General features: G+C 39.6%; 1 protein-coding gene across 1 annotated transcript in view; it reads right to left on the bottom strand.

Moving 5' to 3' along the window:
• Positions 1 to 910: 910 nt before the first annotated feature.
• PREX2 (phosphatidylinositol-3,4,5-trisphosphate dependent Rac exchange factor 2) overlaps positions 911 to 19,866 on the bottom strand; it is a 1,096,481-nt gene continuing 1,077,525 nt past the window's right edge. The window contains exon 41 of the mRNA XM_069220299.1: positions 911 to 3,102. Coding sequence (XP_069076400.1) covers positions 3,057 to 3,102 — 46 coding nt within the window. The 3' untranslated portion in view covers positions 911 to 3,056. The remainder of the gene's footprint in view (positions 3,103 to 19,866) is intronic.

Here is a 19,866-nt window from a genome sequence, read left to right as displayed (position 1 = left end):
TATTATTTCCAGATATGTCATTTCTATTGTTCTTTTACTTTTCCATTATGGTTTCATTTATTGTTTTATTTTGAAAAAGGGGAAGATGATGTAGTGCCAAGCTAATGTACTTACAATATTCGTGTCCATGATAGTTTATGGTTCCCTCAAAAATGTCATTATTCAAAGCTTACCTGAGTTTCCACGTTCTGGTTCAATACGCTGGTGTCACTGCTTTCAGTTGGAACTGGGTGTCCTCCAAGCTGCTAGCACCAGACATGGGTTCCCTTCTATTCCAATAAACTTGGATTAAATCTTACCTACCTCTATGGATTCACTTTGCCACAAGTATATAAAACGTACATTTATAAAGTGAAGTTTTTGTGTATCCAATTTTAATGTACATGTGTAGAAACGTTTTTGAATCAGATTTCTAGGAAGTTTTTTTTTCAAGATATGGTGTAGTCCTCTATTCCAAGTACTGTCAACACATGGTATATTTAAAAATGCGTAAAAATTCTGGACTTGAAATTTCGAGACATTTACAAAGGTCTGTGAGATTCGTTTCAACATCGAGCAGTGTGACATCAGTGTATGTGTTTAGGTCAATTCATAATATGTATCCTTCATTTGTCTTCCAATGGGTCCATCGTTCTTCCTAAAGAACCTTGAAGCATTTACACCATAGTCTCAGGATAAAAACTGTACATATTTTATATCAGATGCCCAGTAACAATAGGCGTGACTTAAGAAATAACAATTGGTTTTGTCAATCTGGCATCTGCGTAACAGCTTGATCGACTTCAGTGGATTGTCAATTTCTTTTGTGTGTGTTTGTTTTGTATATTACTAAGCATTATAAATATATGATATTAATAACAGGCACAAGTGATTGGCAAAAACAGATACGATCCAATTCCAACTTCAGCTGTTTTTACAGTATATAGATTTTTTCTTTATTGAATAGATTACATAGAATTTTTTTATAAAGAATATATATTCTACAGCTCGGAATACAACATCTGTTGTAACTTTAGGGATGTAGGTAGGACATCATAGACAGGAAGAAAGAGAGTTGAATTGTTGGTTAAAAAACTTAACGTTAAGTGATAACTACATAAAACTGGAGAATCAAGCAGCTAGGAGGCCAGACTGAAAGACTGATGGAGGTTGTACTCTGGACTAGTATTAATAAGTAATGTTACAGACTAGTTTCAGACTTTCACAGCTCACATGCTACTTCCTCAGCCTCTTCACTCTGTTCATCTTCCCAAAAAACCTTTCAAGCAGAGTCATGACAATATTCACCAAAGTCTCAAGCTGTAAAGAGCAAAGCCACATTTGATATTCACCACGTTTACCAGAATTTCAACAAAAGTTATTTGACTTACTATAGCATTTTCTATTTAACACAAATTGTGCCGATTCAAAGAAACAAACTATTTTCCTGGCCTTCCTAAAGTATCTGCTGCCAGTAGACTGTATTTCCTGTGGACTGGATGTCAGGTTACGGTAAATATGCCATTCTGGCATGGAGGATTGTGGGAAAAAGACTAATTACAGGAACATGAGGTGTACAGTTAACCCGGCCTACATTGGGCATTTCCTGACACATAGAACAGCATAGCTCCACATAAAATTCTCCAACGCATTATGGGAAACAGATAATCTCCAAAAGAATCTAAAGGCACTTTATGAAATGACTAGACTGTTCAGAGATGATCCTGAAAGAGCTACCACTGGAGCTGGTCCGTCTTGTTGCACACCCAGTGCACAGGTGTTGGGCAATGCCAGGTAGAGTGGCACACAAAATGAAAACCTCCTTGCAAGAACTTGTCCAACGGGCATGGTTGGGTCACTTCTTTGTAGCGTGATTTAGGCTGCTGCCCCTGAATACCTTTGTGCAAGGAATGGTCCAATGGGGGCATTGTTGAGTTACACAGATAGCTCTCTAGCACAGCATTGGCTGCTGCCCCTGAATACCTGCTTGCAAGGACTGGTCCAATGGGCATTGTTGGGTCACATCCTTGTAGTGTGATTTAGGCTGCTGCCCCTGAATACCTTTGTGCAAGGAATGGTCCAATGGGGGCATTGTTGAGTTACACGGATAGCTCTATAGCACAGCATGAGCTGCTGCCCCTGAATACCTGATGCAAGGACTGGTCCAATGGGGCATTGTTGGATCACACTAAAAGTTCCATAGCATGGCATGGCCTGCCACCCCTTAATACTGACTATACTGAAGAATTGCATTTCTATCCATGTGTTTCCAGCACTTTTCACTAGCACCAACTTCATAATTAAAGATAGCTATAAAACATGATATAATTATAAATAAGTCAGTGTCACTAAAAAAAGACTATTTTGGGGCAAGCCCAAATGTTATAACGATTTGTTACTTGTGCAGTACTGTACATTTAGTAAGAATCAGTTGTAAGCATCTTCGGCTCACACTGTGAACCTCATGTACTACTCCCTCCCGCTATAAACGTTATTGTTCATTTAGGAAGCTGTTACGATTAAAAAAAGTAAAATAAGTGTTTCATTGGCACAATATACCTTAAATGTTTGCAAATGCTGCATTTCATGCAGAGTCCACCTTTGTGTTTCCTTTTCAGTTTTCAGTATTAATGAAAATACCTACATTCCCTTTGCTCTCCCTACTTTCAGACACCGTAATGGAGTGTAGGTCACAGTACACCCTATCAATCCTCTTCCAGTGAAGGTATTTTATCCTCTGTTGAACACTGCTACCTTGTTCCTCATCGCTAGCATCTCACTAAGTAATGCAGGTGGGTCCATGAAACAATGTTCTTCCAGATGCTTGTGACACACTTGGACTGACGAATACAAGATCCATGGGTATCATCCAAGGTGAGAGCTGAAAATACAAAGAATGGAGTCCAGGGATCTTCTTCCCCATGTTAAGACTCATGTCCGCATCATGTTAGGGCATGTTACTTCTTTAGTCTAAAAAGTCAGTATGCTACACAAATAGTGCAGAATGTCAGGAGTGTTATGTGCTTGGGATTTGTCTTCCGATGGCCTTGTATTGCCTGATTTCAGTGCAGCTGTCTTCAGACTTCTCCGTCAGGTGGAGGCGGCTGACACAGCTTATACAACCTGCAGGAAAACAGAAACATGGCACAAATTACCTCAACTTCCACATCACATTGATTTTTATAAAGATCGTGGCCCCATGATGCAGGTCTACAGTGACGCAGAGAAATGTGACATTGCCTTGACAAAGCAATTGTGTGTCACAGCTTGGACGCTAGATGGATTTTTTAATAGATTGCTCTTGAACTCGCAGCACAAAAAAAATAATTCACTGGCCACAGCAAATGGGCTCACGCTGAATCTAAGTCAGTGCTGGTAAACCTATATCAGAACAGCTGGAAATTCCAGCTGACCAGTAACAAATATTTGTTTCTGGATACAGAAGAAGCAGGTGGTATTTCCAATAAGTGTAATTCTACTGGATGACTGAAAATCGCAACTGTCGCAAGTTGACACTATTAGACACCAATTATCAGATCCAAGATAAAGCGGAAATTCAATGCTATTCAGTGATCTGTCCATTTTTAAATAAAAAAATAAATATGTAATTTGTGGTGAACGAAAAAACTATTCCAATTCACCTGTTTCCTTGAAAACAGACTACTAGCACAGTTGAAGAAGGTTCATTACATGCAGCAGCTATGAGCGCAAATGAGTAGAGAGAAGTCAAGAGCAAAGTACAGGAAATCATCCCCACTCACTAGAGAGCCAATTCACAAAGGTACTCATGAGCACATGAAGTAATACTTCTCTAGCACTATTTCACATAATATTAATGCCTTTGTGAATTGGCCAGAAACATTTAAAAGCGGAGAAATTTGGATATATATTCAGGGAGTATTCATATACAAATCGTGGAAAGGGCTGATTCCTCTCTCTGCAATTTGCTGATTCGGAGCACATTTTGAGGCCAATTTACCAAGGCATGTAGTAGGACGTAAAAGAGTGATCAAGTATTACTACTTTATATTCTTATAAAAGCTATTGTAAATCAGTCACTATATGTTCAAATGTGGATAATGGAAGTTGATACTCTCTATGGTGGTGATCTTTAAGTACAGAAGACCTTTTATTTTCGATTCATAGATTTTTTTTAACTTTTAACTTTAACTTTTAAGCATCTTTTGAGCAACCAGTCTTCTGAGCAAAAGCTAATTTGAGAATATTCGATACACCTATTCATTGTAGAGGTTTCAGGTTTATTGACGGATCAAACATCATGTTTCATCATCACACAATTAAATACAGACATGCAAAAGTAGACTGCGGCACAGTCAGTATACGAATAAATATAATACAGTTAAAAACATTAATTATTAAAATCAATACAATTACAGAAGATAAGCGCTACCTTCACTCATCAAAATACACTTGTCTAAGGCTTCTGAATTCATTTAATCAAAACAGGTACATGATCAAGCCCTTAAGTAGTGCTAGTGATTAATGATCAGGCAGTCTCTTTATGTCTATTGGACCAAGTGGCGTAGAGAAATTTAGAGACATGGTCACTGTCACACTAGTGGAATCACTTTTACAAAGTCTGAGAACATTTGTACAATTTGTCATTCCCAGAAAACGGCACAAAGGCACAATCCACCTAGCTCTTGGTTCAGAATACATTAGGCAAAAAACAGCAGATGTTCCTCAGCGTCATCAGAAAGCATGCATGACTGGCACAAACTAGACCGAGTCTGGGAAGAGACCCATGTTGATATAAACACGTCAATCTGTAAAATGCTGTGCCTAAACTGCAAAAGAGAGTGTGTGCATGCTGGGCAGATAAGGTTTAAAATGTCTCTGCCTTGGGCATTCTATTGTGCATTAAGAAAAGTTTAGTGCAGCTGCCTATAGAGCTAGACGATTCTTTCTGAGCAGCAGCTCTTACCCAGTAACTAGATTTGACAGTAATACCTGCAGTAGACATGATGGAGGAAGTTTCTTCCCACAAATTACCTAAAGCCATGTCATAGAATGCCTTTTTGATGTAGGCCAGCCACTTGATCTTTTTTCAGGTGCTTAAATTAAGGATATCAACAAGAACTTCACTAAAGGATCACTAGTCCTTAAAGGCCCATATGAAACTCAACAGAGTAGCGGCCTTAGAAAGGCCAGCTCTGAAACAGGCTTAAGATTGAGGTCCAATCTAAGGAGAACTAAAGGGGTGCCTCTCCCCAGGCCTGTAAGACCTCTTATGAAATTAGTCTCACTGATCCCCAAAGGACCCGTGGGACAGTGTCACCATAGCTCGGCGCCATACTATGCTGCACCCCTTGATTGGGCTTTATAAATCTCCATTGATGAAATTGGGTATGGTGCCTTTTAGTAAATCTAAGAATGGCTGCAGCTCTAGGGGTTAGAAAGAGTGAAGGACCATGATACAGAGTCAGCCAATCGAATTTCCAAATATTCAAATTCATTGACTCTTTCCAATTTTTCCTTTACCAAGCTTATGGTTCCCTTCACCTTCTTCCCCTTACAATAAGTAATTTGTTTGATTTTGTATGCATTGATTTCAAGGGCATATATGGTGCAAAACAGATTAAATCTGTCAACAAGGGTTTGCAAATCAGCCCTGTTTTTGACAGAAAAATAACATCATGTTATAGAGAACAAGGGTACCTTACCATACAATTTTAAATATAATTTACACATAGATATACCATGAAGTCTGTGTCAACATACACTAAAATTGTTTATTCATAGACAATCTTTCTAAATAGAAAAACAAGATTAAAACAAGAAAAAGTTAAAATGGAAGGGGGACAACTTTTACAAATTCGTGTGAATTGACAAAACCCCAAAATTATCAATTTTCTAACTAATGCATGATTATGCCTACACAGTTGAATACAAAAAATGATTTTCAAGCAAAGCATGATATCAATTCACATCAGACATAAAATAACAATACAATGAGATATATCTGTTCAGTAGAGTACTAATCCTCATACAAAGAACCAATCATTAAATATAAATGGAATAGGGTACAATTATTTGTCTCAAGCATGAGGAACCAACACAGTCAAATAAAATATACCATGTCTAAACAGCAGTGTACCAGCACTGATACAAAGAACTAATACTTAGGTAACAAGTGAGTTAAGGTATATTTATCTGTCAACGTTTCAGTCCCTTAGAGCAACAACCATAGGACCATCATCAGGACTGAATAATGGTGCCTAAGAATGAAGTTGTGTACGGTGAAAGAAACCAAGAATGGAGGGGAAAAAGTGGAGGGAGGGGAAAAAGATGAGGATTAAAAACAGAAAATGAAGCATATGCTAATGCGTCATAATTAATCTGGTTTCCAAAATTATTCCAGTGGTGACATATAATCCGACTGAAAGTCGATATTACTTACCTAAAAAGAAATCAATATTTTTGTCAACAATATTTCTGCATCACAATATTTACGTTTCACAATATTAAAAACTCAATATTTATGTAGGTCAATATTTAAAATCTGTTATTTTGTCCAAATATCGCACAATAGACTGCCTAGCGCCTCCTTAGGCAACCTTGCACCATGGTGCAAGTGTGCCTGAGTTGCATGCAGGTTTGTTACTGTGCAGGAAGAGACACCTTCCAGCACTAAAACTATCTTGGGAGGCAGATTTCTGTTTCTATGTGTGCTGCAGAATGCGGCACTCAGAGAAAGAGCAAGAAATGAGGAGAAATAGAAATATTTCTCCTAGTTACACATCCCTTGGAAAGGTGTATGATTATGTCATATCCACAGGTTTACAAGTTCTTGTAAATCTGGGGATGTGTCAAAATCCATGAGAGTTGTGTGGGAACAACCATGCAATGCACAGGAAATGCCTTCCCAGGGCAGAGTAATGCAGTGCATCGATTTGCGCTGCATTTTGTTACTCAAGATTTTTGGAGCCACTCAAAGCCACACAAAAATGTGTCTCAAGGCTTACGCCGCTCTTGCACCATATTGCGCGGTGCAAGGGCAATGTAAACTGCCTCCTAAATAGGACCCCAAGTCTTCTAGATTTGAGTTTATGCATGCAGTGTTCCAGCTGCTAACAGCTGTGGTATTTGATGTCAGGATTGAAGGAGAAGGGGAGTTGGGAGGTGTGTCTAGCAACATCGACGGCCTCATTATGAGTTTGGTGGTCCTACCGCGGGACCGCCAAACTCGCGTGGATGATGCCGCCGTCATGGCGGTGGCATCCCCCCTGCCCTATTGCAATGTTCCTTCTGGTCTGACCGGCGCGAACATTGCAATAGAGCGCTCCCGCCGGTCAGACCGACAGGAATAGTGCTACGAGATAGCACTCGGCTACCTTAAAAGAGCCGAGTGCTATCTCGTAGCACAGAGGGAGCCGGCTAGCATCCTCAGAATGCACACTCTGATGGTGCTGGGCAGGGGGGGGCCCTCCACAGCCCATGACATTATCATGGGCAGTGCAGGCCCCCCTCCCAAGGCCCCAAGCATACCCACACCACCAGTCTTTCCATGCCGGTCAGGCCCCCATGGAAAAGCTGGCGGTGAGGGGAGTTGTAATCAGCCATGAGTTCAGTACCGCCCTAGCTGAGTATAACTCTGACTGCCATCATGCCATCCGCAACCTTATTCCTGGTGGGGACGTTGGTCCCCTGGTGGGTCTGCCCACCAGGGTTGTAATTGTGCGGTCGGATGGTCTGGAGTGCGGCGGACTGACCATCAACGTGAGTGTGTCCTCGGAGCACCACACTCGTAATGAAGTCTATATAGGTGTGGGTTAAGGCAACAGCACTGCTGTTCCTATTATTGTCAAATACATTATATTAGAGGGTATGGGTATATTGATTGCAAATATAATTGTGAATTTTATTTATTATAAGACAAATTTTATTGTTGTCAATATTTAATAGAATTTCTAATTTTCCAAAGAAACTAGTGAGTGATAATACTTTAATATGATGTTGTGAGCATATTTCAAGTGAAGAGATACAATTTGGCCCTAACATAATAATGTATTTTTCCCCATTGACACATAATGAGTAAACCACTTTGACATGTAGGAACCTTTGTCTCATGGCATTGATTTGCTAATCTCAGTACCCACAAAGGATTAAATATGGGTAAAACATGTTGCTAAAATATTACGGTTGAATGTTTGCACGAGTGAGAGGAGATTCGAGGTCGAGGATTAGGTGCAAGAGCTGTGGAAATAAGCCTCCCAGGAAAATTTAACACAAATTATGAAACAGGAAAAGGACAATAAAGAAATTTGAATACAAACAAGTGCAGTTTCACTCAAATGTAGGTTACACTAATCGCTCTGCACTGATCAGATTTCACAGAATTTCAGATTTCCCCATCCCAGTCCAAAAATTGCTTTTTATGACACGCGTTTTCTTAATATGGAAGTGTGAGTGTTTAATTTAATGAACATTATTATAATTATTGCGTAGAAAAAACTGCAGAGGCTTTAACACGAGAAGCAGCATTTAAACACAGATTTTTACAGAAGTCCTCTATAGCCACATATATTTAGTCTGTTTCGCTGCCAAATGGATTTTATTCTTTGCTTTTCTTCTTTGTTTTGTTCTGACCTGTGTCATGGTCATTAATGCTTTTTTTGAGACAACAGAATGAGTAGAAGGTGTGTTAGGCTTCAGTTTTCTCATTCATTTAACTTTCATAAGAAAATAATAATGTATTGAATTATTAGTTTAACCTCCGTAGAATGTTTCTTTATGAATAGGTTTGTTAGTAGAAGTGTATAAGAAAGGGAATTACCTCAAATAGCAATGTACTGCACTCACCTTGAACTGTTTTTGTCTTAAAGATAGAAGCACTGGGAACCCGAACTGAATTGATAGTCGAGTTACCCTTTGTAGTACGTTTGTATCTTATGTCTAGTATGCTCTTTGTTTGGTTTGCTTAGTCGGTGGAAGCTATCCTCATCCCATGAAGAGACTGCACTTTGATTGGATGAGAAGATGAGCTGCTTCAACAATTGTCATATTTTATTGATATGAGAAACCATAAACGTTTGTGTTCCTAGAGTAGACTTTCAAGGCAACAGAGAGAGAGACACTCTGACATCCTGTTTAGACCCTTTTCCAGACTCTCTGCAGATCCTTTGCTGACACTTCTCAGTTTTACATTGAGAGAGCCTTTATTTCCTTTGTCTGACTTCTATGCTGCTCATGAGTTTATTTAACCTCTCTTTTTGGGAATTTCTCCTTATGATTTACAAAACGTCAAATGCCTTCACATCTGAACTGAAGTCTTTATGGGTTCTAATTGATTTCTTTACTTTCACTTTCCAGTAGCTTAGAATAGGGATTTACTTATATGGAATGTGCTTTATGCATTGTTCTGTGTTCTATTGATATTTTCATTGACTAATTGATGTTTTTTAATAAAGAAATACTAAAAGATTTCAATAAAGTTTTCAAAACTCACATCAAAATGAGAAATATAATGATATATTGTGGATTTGCAGCTCCTGATTAATTTCTACTCACTCCAAAGGCCCAACCTCTTTGGGCCCAGTGGGTGCGGGAACTTCATGCTTCCAATTGAGGTTGAATATAATTGATTGAAGTTCCCAATAGTTCCCTTCTTACAAAAGCATGTATCATGTAACATTTACTTTTCATGGTAATATGCATGGTTTCATTGGTTTCTCTGGCACTAATGCAAGTATTTGAACGTCTGTTGTAGCTGCTTTGTGGAGAGGATATGATTTCCTATTTCCAGCCCTGAAATTGATCTATTTATGGAAGGGATCAGTGCAAACAACAACTAGCTGAAGGTAAAAGCACAAACACCTGCCATTTGCCTTTGTAGGGTTGCTCACTCTGCGCCTTACATTTTGGTAATGTGAATACCAGGAGCACAACTACATATGGCAGTGAGTCACTGATGCCCGAGTCACAGCCTCACTTTAGTTCACATATCTATAGAGGATTAAAGAATAAAGTGGTGCAATATGGCGGTCTTCATTTTTTCTACATTTCTCAACAATACAAAACATTTTTCAAATTCACCAGTCACTGATTAACAAAGCGCAAACTTAGAAAATATAGCACGTGCCGCTAGGGACATCTGCCACTGGACTAAGAACTGATATTAGAGGTATGATTGGCATCAAAAATATGACACAGCAAACATTTATATTTCTGATTATTAATATGTCAGTTTATGAGAGCATAATAGGTGCCTGTCACTCTGTAATTTCAGACTTCATTTTCACTGCATATATTACTACATCTGGCCAGGTTTAGGATCCAAGTATATGGATAAAAAAAACATGAAAAAAATAATAAAAAAATCAAAGGCACCATTTATTGTAAAGTGTAATGCACATCTGGCCCATTAGTTGGATATTTACTAAATCCAAAGATTGGCCAATCTTTGTCAAGGCTAGCACTGTCTACACAAGCTTTCACAAGTTTCATCGGCTAGTGGTGTTTTAACAAATTAATGTATCCAGGGTGACAGATGTGACACTTTGGGTCCTCTACACAAAAGTAGTTAAGTAATTCTACTATGAAATTTACTCATAGACTTTGTGGTATCTTTATTATTTTTAGCTACTGTCCATTTCTGAGTGATAAGTTACTTCAAAGTGAAAATTTACAAATCTCCACCCCCTGGGTACCTATAGGATAGAGCCACATTTATAAATGTAAATTTACTACTGGTAACTTTTACTACATGGGCACCAATGGAGCCAAGATCTGTAAACTATACAAAAACATTGAAAAGGTTATTAAACAATATATAAAAATGTTCTTCTATTAAATGTTAATGTAAATTAATTTTATATTTTTTAAATGTAGAACAAAATATGAAAAATGCGACAGCACTATTAACTTATTTTTAATCAAAAACATAATTTAAATATATTAAACTACATTATATATATTATGTAAAGATGTATTAAAAAGGAAATTCCAACATAAAGTAAAATATTGATAGTTATTTATTATGGAAATTAAATTTATAAATTATAGACAGAATAACTTGTATTTATTTAACTATTTAAAAATAAAGTTACATTTATTTTGAAATTTAAAAATAATTATTAAAATATGCTATAATCAAATAATATTTTTTATTTCTACATATTTTTTGTTCACATTAAATCAAATGGAAAATGTCACTGACCCAGTGTACATCTGTTCGTGGCATGTTGCGCTGCAGATTCACATGCTGTGCACTGTTCCTGCCATCTAGTGTTGGGCTCGGAGTGTTACAAGTTGTTTTTCTTCGAAGAAGTCTTTTCGACGGGACCGAGTGACTCCTCCCTTTCGGCTCCATTGCGCATGGTTGTCGACTCCATCTTAGATTGTTTTCCCCGCAGAGGGTGAGGTAGGAGTTGTTAAAGTAAGGATACTAGAGGTGCCCATGCAATGGAGTAACTGTGTATGTACATATAGGGGGTTATTACAACTTTGGAGGAGATGTTAATCCGTCCCAAAAGTGACGGTAAAGTGACGGATATACCACCAGCCTTATTACGAGTCCATTATATCCTATGGAACTCGTAATACGGCTGGTGGTATATCCGTCACTTTACCGTCACTTTTGGGACGGATTAACACCTCCTCCAAAGTTGTAATAACCCACATAATCTTAAAGTTACAATTATTTACATATATACACTTTCAATGCAACTAAAACGGCTACAGGCTCCCAGGGAGGTGGGAGGGCACATGTGAATCTGCAGCGCAACATGCCACAAACAGATGTACACTGGATAAGTGACATTTTACATTCGATGGCATGTGTAACTGGCTACACATGCAGTGCATAGACTACAAAGCAGTAATCTCCCCAAAAGCAGTGGTCAGCCTGTAGGAGTTGAAGTTTTCTGAAATAAGGCTCTTAGTACAGCCTGTCCTACTGTGGCTTGTTGTGCTGCTAACACATCTACACAGTAATGCTTAGTAAATGTATGAGGAGTAGACCAAGTGGCTGCCTTACAAATTTCTGTCATTGGTATATTACCAAGAAAAGCCATTGTGGCGCCTTTCTTTCTAGTGGAGTGTGCCCTTGGAGTAATGGGTAATTCTCTTTTTGCTTTAAGGTAACAGGTTTGTATGCATTTGACAATCCATCTGGCAATGCCCTGTTTGAATATGGGGTTACCTGCATGTGCTTTATGGAAAGCTACGAACAATTGTTTTGTTTTCCGAAATTGTTTTGTTCTGTCAATGTAATATATTAGCGCTCTTTTTATGTCTAACGTATGTAATGCCCTTTCTGCTACTGAGTCTGGCTGTGGGAAGAAGACTGGGAGCTCTACCGTTCGATTTAGATGAAACGGCGAGTTGATTTTTGGTAAGAATTGTGGATTTGTACGAAGAACCACCTTATTTTTATGTATTTGTATAAAGGGTTCTTGAATAGTAAACGCCTGTTTTTTACTAACTCTTCTAAGTGAAGTGATGGCTATTAGAAAGGCTACTTTCCAAGTTAAAAATTGGATTTGACAATAATGCATGGATTCAAATGGTGGGCCCATGAGTCGTGTTAACACAATATTAAGATTCCACGACAGCACTGGTGGTGTCCTTGGGGGTATGATTCTTTTTAGTCCTTCCATAAAGGCTTTAATAACTGGGATTCTAAAAAAGCAATTTTGTATGTTTAATCTGCAGATAAGCAGATATTGCAGTGAGATGTATCTTAATGGAAGAGAAGGCTAGATTGGACTTTTTTAAGTGTAGTAAGTAACTTATAATGTTTTGTGTGGAGGCGTCTAGTGGCGTAATCTGATTAGCCTGGCAGTAACAAACAAATCTTTTCCATTTGTTAGCATAACAATGTCTGGTTGTGGGTTTTCTTGCTTGTTTAATGACCTCCATACATTCTTTAGAAAGGTTTAGATAACCAAATTCTAAGACTTCAGGAGCCAGATTGCTAGGTTGAGCGATGCTGGATTCGGGTGTCTGATCTGTTGTTTGTGTTGTGTTAACAGATCTGGTCTGTTTGGAAGTTTGATGTGGGGTACCACAGATAGGTCCAACAGTGTGGTGTACCACGGTTGTCGAGCCCACGTTGGTGCTATAAGTATTAGTTTGAGTTTGTTTTGACTCACTTTGTGACCAGATAAGGAATGAGCGGAAGAGGGGGAAAAGCGTAAGCAAATATCCCTGACCAGCTGATCCATAGAGCATTGCCCTTGGACTGAGGGTGTGGGTACCTGGACGCAAAGTTTTGGCATTTTGTGTTTTCTTTTGTTGCAAATAGATCTATGTTTGGTGTCCCCCAGCGATCAAAGTGATCCTGTATAATCTGGGGATGTATTTCCCATTCGTGAGTTTGCTGTTGATCTCGACTGAGATTGTCGGCTAACTGATTTTGAATGCCTGGTATGTATTGTGCTATCAGGTGAATGTTGTTGTGAATTGCCCAATGCCAAATTTTCTGTGCTAAGAAACACAGATGTGACAAGTGTGTCCCACCCTGTTTGTTTAGATAATACATTGTTGTCATATTGTCTGTCTTGACAATAATGTGTTTGTGGGCTAGAAGTGGCTGAAACGCTTTTAATGCTAGAAATACTGCTAGCAGTTCCAAGTGATTTATGTGAAGTAGTTTTTGTTGATTGTCCCATTGACCTTGTTTGCTGTGATTGTTGAGGTGTGCTCCCCACCCAACCATGGAAGCGTCTGTCGTGATAATGGCGTGAGGCCCTGGGTCTTGAAAAGGCCGCCCTTTGTTTAAATTTATAGGGTTCCACCATTGAAGCGAAGAGTGTGTTTGGCTGTCTATCAACACTAGATCTTGTAGTTGACCCTGTGCCTGCATCCACTGTTTTGTTAGACACTGTTGTAAGGGTCTCATGTGTAGTCTTGCGTCTGGGACAATAGCTATGCATGAGGACATAATGCCTAGTAGTTTCATCACAAACCTTACCGTGTATTGATGGTTTGTTTGTAGGCTTGATCTTACATTTTGGAACAACTGAACTCTTTGTGGACTTGGAGTGGCAATTGCTCTTTGTGTGTTGAGTGTTGCTCCCAAGTATTGTTGTATTTGGGATGGTTGTAGATGTGATTTTTGGTAATTTATAGAAAACCCTAGTTTGTGTAGAGTATCTATGACGTATTGCGTGTGAGATTGACATTGTTGCTGAGTGTTGGCTTTTATTAGCCAATCGTCCAAATATGGGAATACGTGCATGTGCCATCTCCCTATATGAGCTGCTACTACTGCTAGGAATTTTGTAAATACTCTGGGGGCTGTTGTTATTCCGAACGGTAGCACTTTGAATTGATAATGATTGCCTTGTATTACAAACCTGAGGTATTTTCTGTGAGACAGATGGATGGGTATGTGAAAATAAGCATCCTGGAGATCCAGTGTTGTCATGTATTCCCCTCTTTTTAATAAGGGAACTACATCCTGAAGTGTTACCATGTGGAAATGATCTGATTTGATGGAGAGATTCAGTGTTCTGAGATCTAAGATAGGCCTTAATGTTTTGTCCTTTTTTTGAATAAGGAAATACAGGGAGCGAAAAACGCCTGTTCCTTTCTGTTGATAGGGTACTAGCTCTATGGCTTGTTTTTGTAGCAGTGCTTGGACCTCTATATAGGTAATAGGTCTAAGTGTTGTGGAGACAATCTGTGCGGTTTTGGAGGAACATCTGGAGGGAATGTTGTGAATTCTATGGAATACCCATGTTGGATAATTGATAGGACCCACGTGACTGTTGTAATGTGGCTTTGATAGGATGCGTGAGTGGATGCCAGAGTGTTGAAAAGGAAGTCATCCTCCACTGGTTCGGAGTGCATTGTCACGTTGTGAAACGCAGCTGCCCTGGCTAGTACTTGCGTATTTGCTGTACTGTCCTCTGGTGGTGAAGGTTTGGTTGGATAACACTCTGGGCTTTTGTCCGCTATAGGTGGATCATACAGATCCCAGGCATCCGCATCATCTTGGGTCCTCCCAGTATGTATGGGTGACTGCATGATTGGTGTACCCACTGGTGACAGGTGTGGTGAATGCAGTGGGGATGGTTGTGGTGAGACCTCTGGTGGTGGTGACTTGTCTCTAATCACTTTGGCTTTCGGCTGCAATTCTTTTTCTTGAAAGGCTAATTTCCTTTTTGATTTGAGAGGAGGGATGGTCTGTATCTTCCCTGTATCCTTCTGGATTTGTAACCTTTGTTGCGTTTGGTCAGGTTCTTCTACATCCAGATCTTGCTCAAATCTATGCCTTTCTTTGAGCTGCATAGAAAGCCCTTGCTCTTCAGTGTATGATGAGCGCTTCGGCTCCGAAGCCGTTTTTTCGGTACTGAAATTCCTAATGTAATTGTCCTTTTCTGGTCCGAGGAGCTTTTTCGAGGCCTACCTGCTTCAACAACTCAATGCTGAATTTTTTCGGTGCCGGAATATCGACCGGAGTCGGAAGTCTTCGGCAAATCTTTCGCCTTTTTTGGTGCCGATGTTTGGTCACCTTCTTTCCTGTGGGTTGAGCCATGGCCTGCTGGCGGAGGCGTCTCCGTGGCCTTGTATTTTTTGGTGTGACCCCGGGTTTGGGACAGTTTGTTTCACCGTCGAGGGTTGTTCATCGTCGGATTCACCCGAGTCCATTTCTTGGATGGAGATTATTTCTTCCTCCTCAACATCTAAATCTTGTCTCGGTTTTGACGCTATTTGTAGTCTTCTTGCGCGTCGATCTCTCAAGGTTTTCTTCGATCGAAACGCTCGGCAAGCTTCACAAGTATCCTCTCTGTGTTCGGGTGACAAACACAGGTTACAGACCCGGTGCTGGTCTGTATAAGGATACTTGGCGTGACACTTAGGACAGAAACAGAAGGAGGTCTGGTCCATTAGTCTTGGACGACGGGTGTGGTTGGGCCGACCAGGCCGTGAGGAAGAGCGGAATCCCCGAAGGGCCGCCAAAGCGGTCTTGATGTCGGTGCTGATACACTAAAACTAACCGGTACCGAACGAGGACAATACAGACGAATTTTTGATAGTTAGCTAACTTTCCCGATTCGAAATACGGAGCAAAGAGGAACACGTCCGAACCCAATGGCGGAAAGAAAACAATCTGGATGTTGGAGTCGACGTCCATGTGCAATGGAGCCGAAAGGGAGGAGTTACTCAGTCCCGTGACTCGAAAAGACTTCTTCGAAGAAAAACACCTTATAACACTCATAGCCGAACACTAGATGGCAGGAACAGTGCACAGCATGTGTATCTGCAGCTACACATGCCATCGAACATATATATATATATTCTAAAAAGTCTAAAAACATTAATTTATTTAAACATGACTTCCTATGAGGTTTTATTTTACGTCCCTACCACCATTATTTTCTATAAGAAACGGATACTATACCATTTGTTGGACGTGTGGTGCTGAACTTACTTTAGGTCTTTGATAGACTATATTTACTACTTTCTTGGGTTGTTTTTATCTCCAGTGATGTCATAAGAGCAGTTTATGAATAGGAATGGGCTAATCTTTTGTGGGTGGCTCTATGTCACTGTTCTTTAGCCATAAATAAACTCATTCATACACCTTTTTAAACCCCATCTCATTCAGGCAAATATTCCCAATTTTTCAGCTACTCCCCCTGCCCGAAGCACATTTACTGCTAAAACGTATAAGTACCTGTGCAGAGATATCTGCAGTTGGTGCAGATATCTCCCCGAATAAAGGTTTAAGAGGTGAAGGCGTAGACCTAGGCATGGTGATTTCTGAATAGCATTTTGTAATATACGAGTACTCCTATTGTACCACTACCAGATGAACTACAAGATGCAGTTTGTGAAGAGGTCTTGTTATTTCTGATGTGTGAAATGCATCAGTCTATGAGCAATTTCATTATATCAAATGATAAAAACATATATGCACATATGAATACAGACACTGGTACCGACTAAAGCCACAAGGTATGAATAATATCCAGTGTTGAATCTGTAGGGGATAGTGACATTAAGATGAGGTTAATTTATATTCTTCTGTGACAAATAACAGCATACATGTTTAGTCATGATCACTTTTCAGCTGTGACCTTCATCAAGATAGTGTATGATTTATTTATGTATTGGTTTCTACCAAATGTGTGCCTTGTTATCTTTAAGGACCTGCTCTCTTGCTGAACTCTGTTTGTCTCTGCTGGTGACCCTTCTAAACCGGTCCCAGTCTCAGGGACTGGTGGTTAGGATGATTTATCATCTCCTGTGCTCCTTTTCCTCTCCATTCCAGCCCCACGTTCCGTTCACTGCCTTTGTTACTGCTCTCTATCTGATATTTGTGTTAATCAGCCATGCTGCTCAATTGCAGTTATATCCAGTGCTGCTAATGATTCTTGCTGTTCTTACTTCTATCTCAGGTCCAAATGTCCACATAACGTTGTCTGCTTCTGCACACAAACGACCCTTCGCTCAGCCACCTGTCTGATTTGTATGTCTGGGGAAGCAATGGAGGAACACTCTGTGGCAGGGCACATGCCCACAATTCTTAATTTGCGACTGCAAAAGATGCAGATACAGCATCAGCCAGCTCCGAATCAGGTAAAACACCAAACACAAACAACCTTTGCAACCATATTTCTGTGCCTCTTTGCCTCTGTGAGGAAGCTCGGGACACATTTTGTTCTAGCAATCAATTTCTGGCTCTCGGCTTCACAATTCTGCCAGTTCGCTCACACTCACAGATCTATCTGACTCTGCTCACATTCAGTGCATACAGTGTTTCCATGGAAGTCATTTAAGAGATGTCAGTGGCTGTAGCTGCGACCCATGACTCTTCCTTTGCAACTCCTAGCAATGCCTTTGTGATTCCAAGCTTGAAAGGTGACGAAAGCAGTGGAAGAACAGGTGGTCAACAGTACCCCGATAACCAATGTTTGCGTCCTGCAACACCAAATCGAGCATTGCTCTTTCTGTTTGGTAAAATGCATGCATTCGCCGGCGCAGCACTCTATAGAATACATAATGAAATAAAATAAATAATAGAATATACTCTTATAACTTATTTTTCTTAATTATTGTGCATACATGAGAAACATGTCTTGCCAAAGCAATTAGTTTGGGCGTGACCAACTGGTGAAATGTTTTTTTAAAAAATTATTTCAAGAATAACCACAAAAAGAAAAAGAGCAAATGGTGCTTAAACGTGGTGTGACATGCTTGCAAGTACAAATTTTTAAGTTAAAAAGGAAAATAATAATCATTAGAACAGCATGGACCCTTTCTAGCAGAAAGTGCACTTAGAACTGAAATAGAAACCCTTTTCAGTTATAATACATGTCAAAGGAAAATATGATTATCACTGGTTGAAAGAAAAGGTATTATTGGCTTTGAAATACGCCAACCTTACGACATAGTTTAAACCTACAAGAAAGACGAAAAATAAAAAAGGTAAATAGTTAAATGAAAGAGCATTGGAAAAGAAAAGTATTAGCCCGCCAACCACTACAATAAGGTTCGCTTCTTTTAAGTGGGTGTGCATAAGTGAAAAAACAAAATACGACCACTCACAAAGCAAGGCAGCCAGTGGATGATGTGGGCTGAACCATTGTTCTATGCTGTGTGCTGCAGAGGATGGAAGAAACATTTGAATGACTGCTGAAAAGCCGAAGAGAGCTGATCCAAAGCCCCTCTATGTATGGATATATTTATGTTTTATTTTTTAATTTATAACGTCTTTGTTATTAAATGGGGCCAGTGAAACATCTAAAGCTAACACTGTCTCTAGGGCTGACCAAATGATGTGTTGGAACAATGCAATCACCTCTATGCTTCACAAGTATGATACTTTCTTACAAATGATCATATTTCAACTTGTTAATGGTAAAGGAGTAAAATACTAGTGTTTTTTATTTTTTAATTGCCTTGTAAGTAGTCTCTATTAGTTATACACTAGGCTTAAGTGACATCAATTATTATGATGTCATCAGGCTCAAGTTCATGTTCACTTCCTGACATTCGGGGTCCAAGGTCCAATGCCACATCCTGTGATGCCACTGAGGTCAAAGGGAGAGTAATGTCACAACTACCCTTGGAATTTTGGTGATTCGACGTCAATGTGTATTTGTCAACTTTAAATGGGTTAACAACATTTCTGTAGTGCAACACAACAGCTGGCTGAGTGTCTTGGAGCTGGTCTTGGGGACTGCCTGGCCCAACAAACTAGCCTATAACTTTCTCTATGTTGTGTTCAGAATGTAACAAAGCCCAAGTTTACTAATATTTCTGTCTTACTCTGCTATTAGGATTAAATATGGAAAATTAATTTGTATGCCACTATTCAACATTAAACCTTCTGTCGCTGATTTTTCCTAACCTCTCTGTTGCCCTCACCTAATTGTGTTTTTCACTGATGTGTGTCAAACGAGTGGCTTGCATTTCTTCCAGATTTCATGCAAGCTGTTGTGTTCATTCCCTCTTATCTCACTTGCATACCTCAAATTGCCAGCTTGCACCGCCACTCAGTACACTGTTGATGAGATACTGCATTTTACCTCTGGCAGCCTCCATTCTCTGTACCCCTCTACAACGACCACCCAACCAAAGTACTTGTACTCCCGCCCACACATTCCCCATTCATACATGCACTTGAGTCTCTTGATCACTCGGAATTCTGCTCTCTTGGTAAGTGAAGACAGCTTCTATGAGTTGCCTTCCCTGTCCAGCCTTCAGAGTCTGTACAGCTGCGTCCCACATACCCATTCTATCTATTAGCAATTTAGATTTCATGCACTCAACTCTCCCTTCTCACATCCTTCCCTAAGGTATGTGGCAGTAAATAGTTACTGTGCATGACCAGGGACTTGCCGTCAAAGAGATTCTCTTCTGTCACTAACAGTAAAAATAATGACATTAAAGTAGCCAAAATCAGTAACT

This window comes from Pleurodeles waltl, chromosome 2_2 (assembly GCF_031143425.1).
Source record: "Pleurodeles waltl isolate 20211129_DDA chromosome 2_2, aPleWal1.hap1.20221129, whole genome shotgun sequence".
In the NCBI taxonomy this organism is placed as follows: domain Eukaryota; kingdom Metazoa; phylum Chordata; class Amphibia; order Caudata; family Salamandridae; genus Pleurodeles; species Pleurodeles waltl.
Note: the sequence above shows the minus strand (reverse complement) of the source record. Positions and strands in the feature narration are given on the sequence as shown.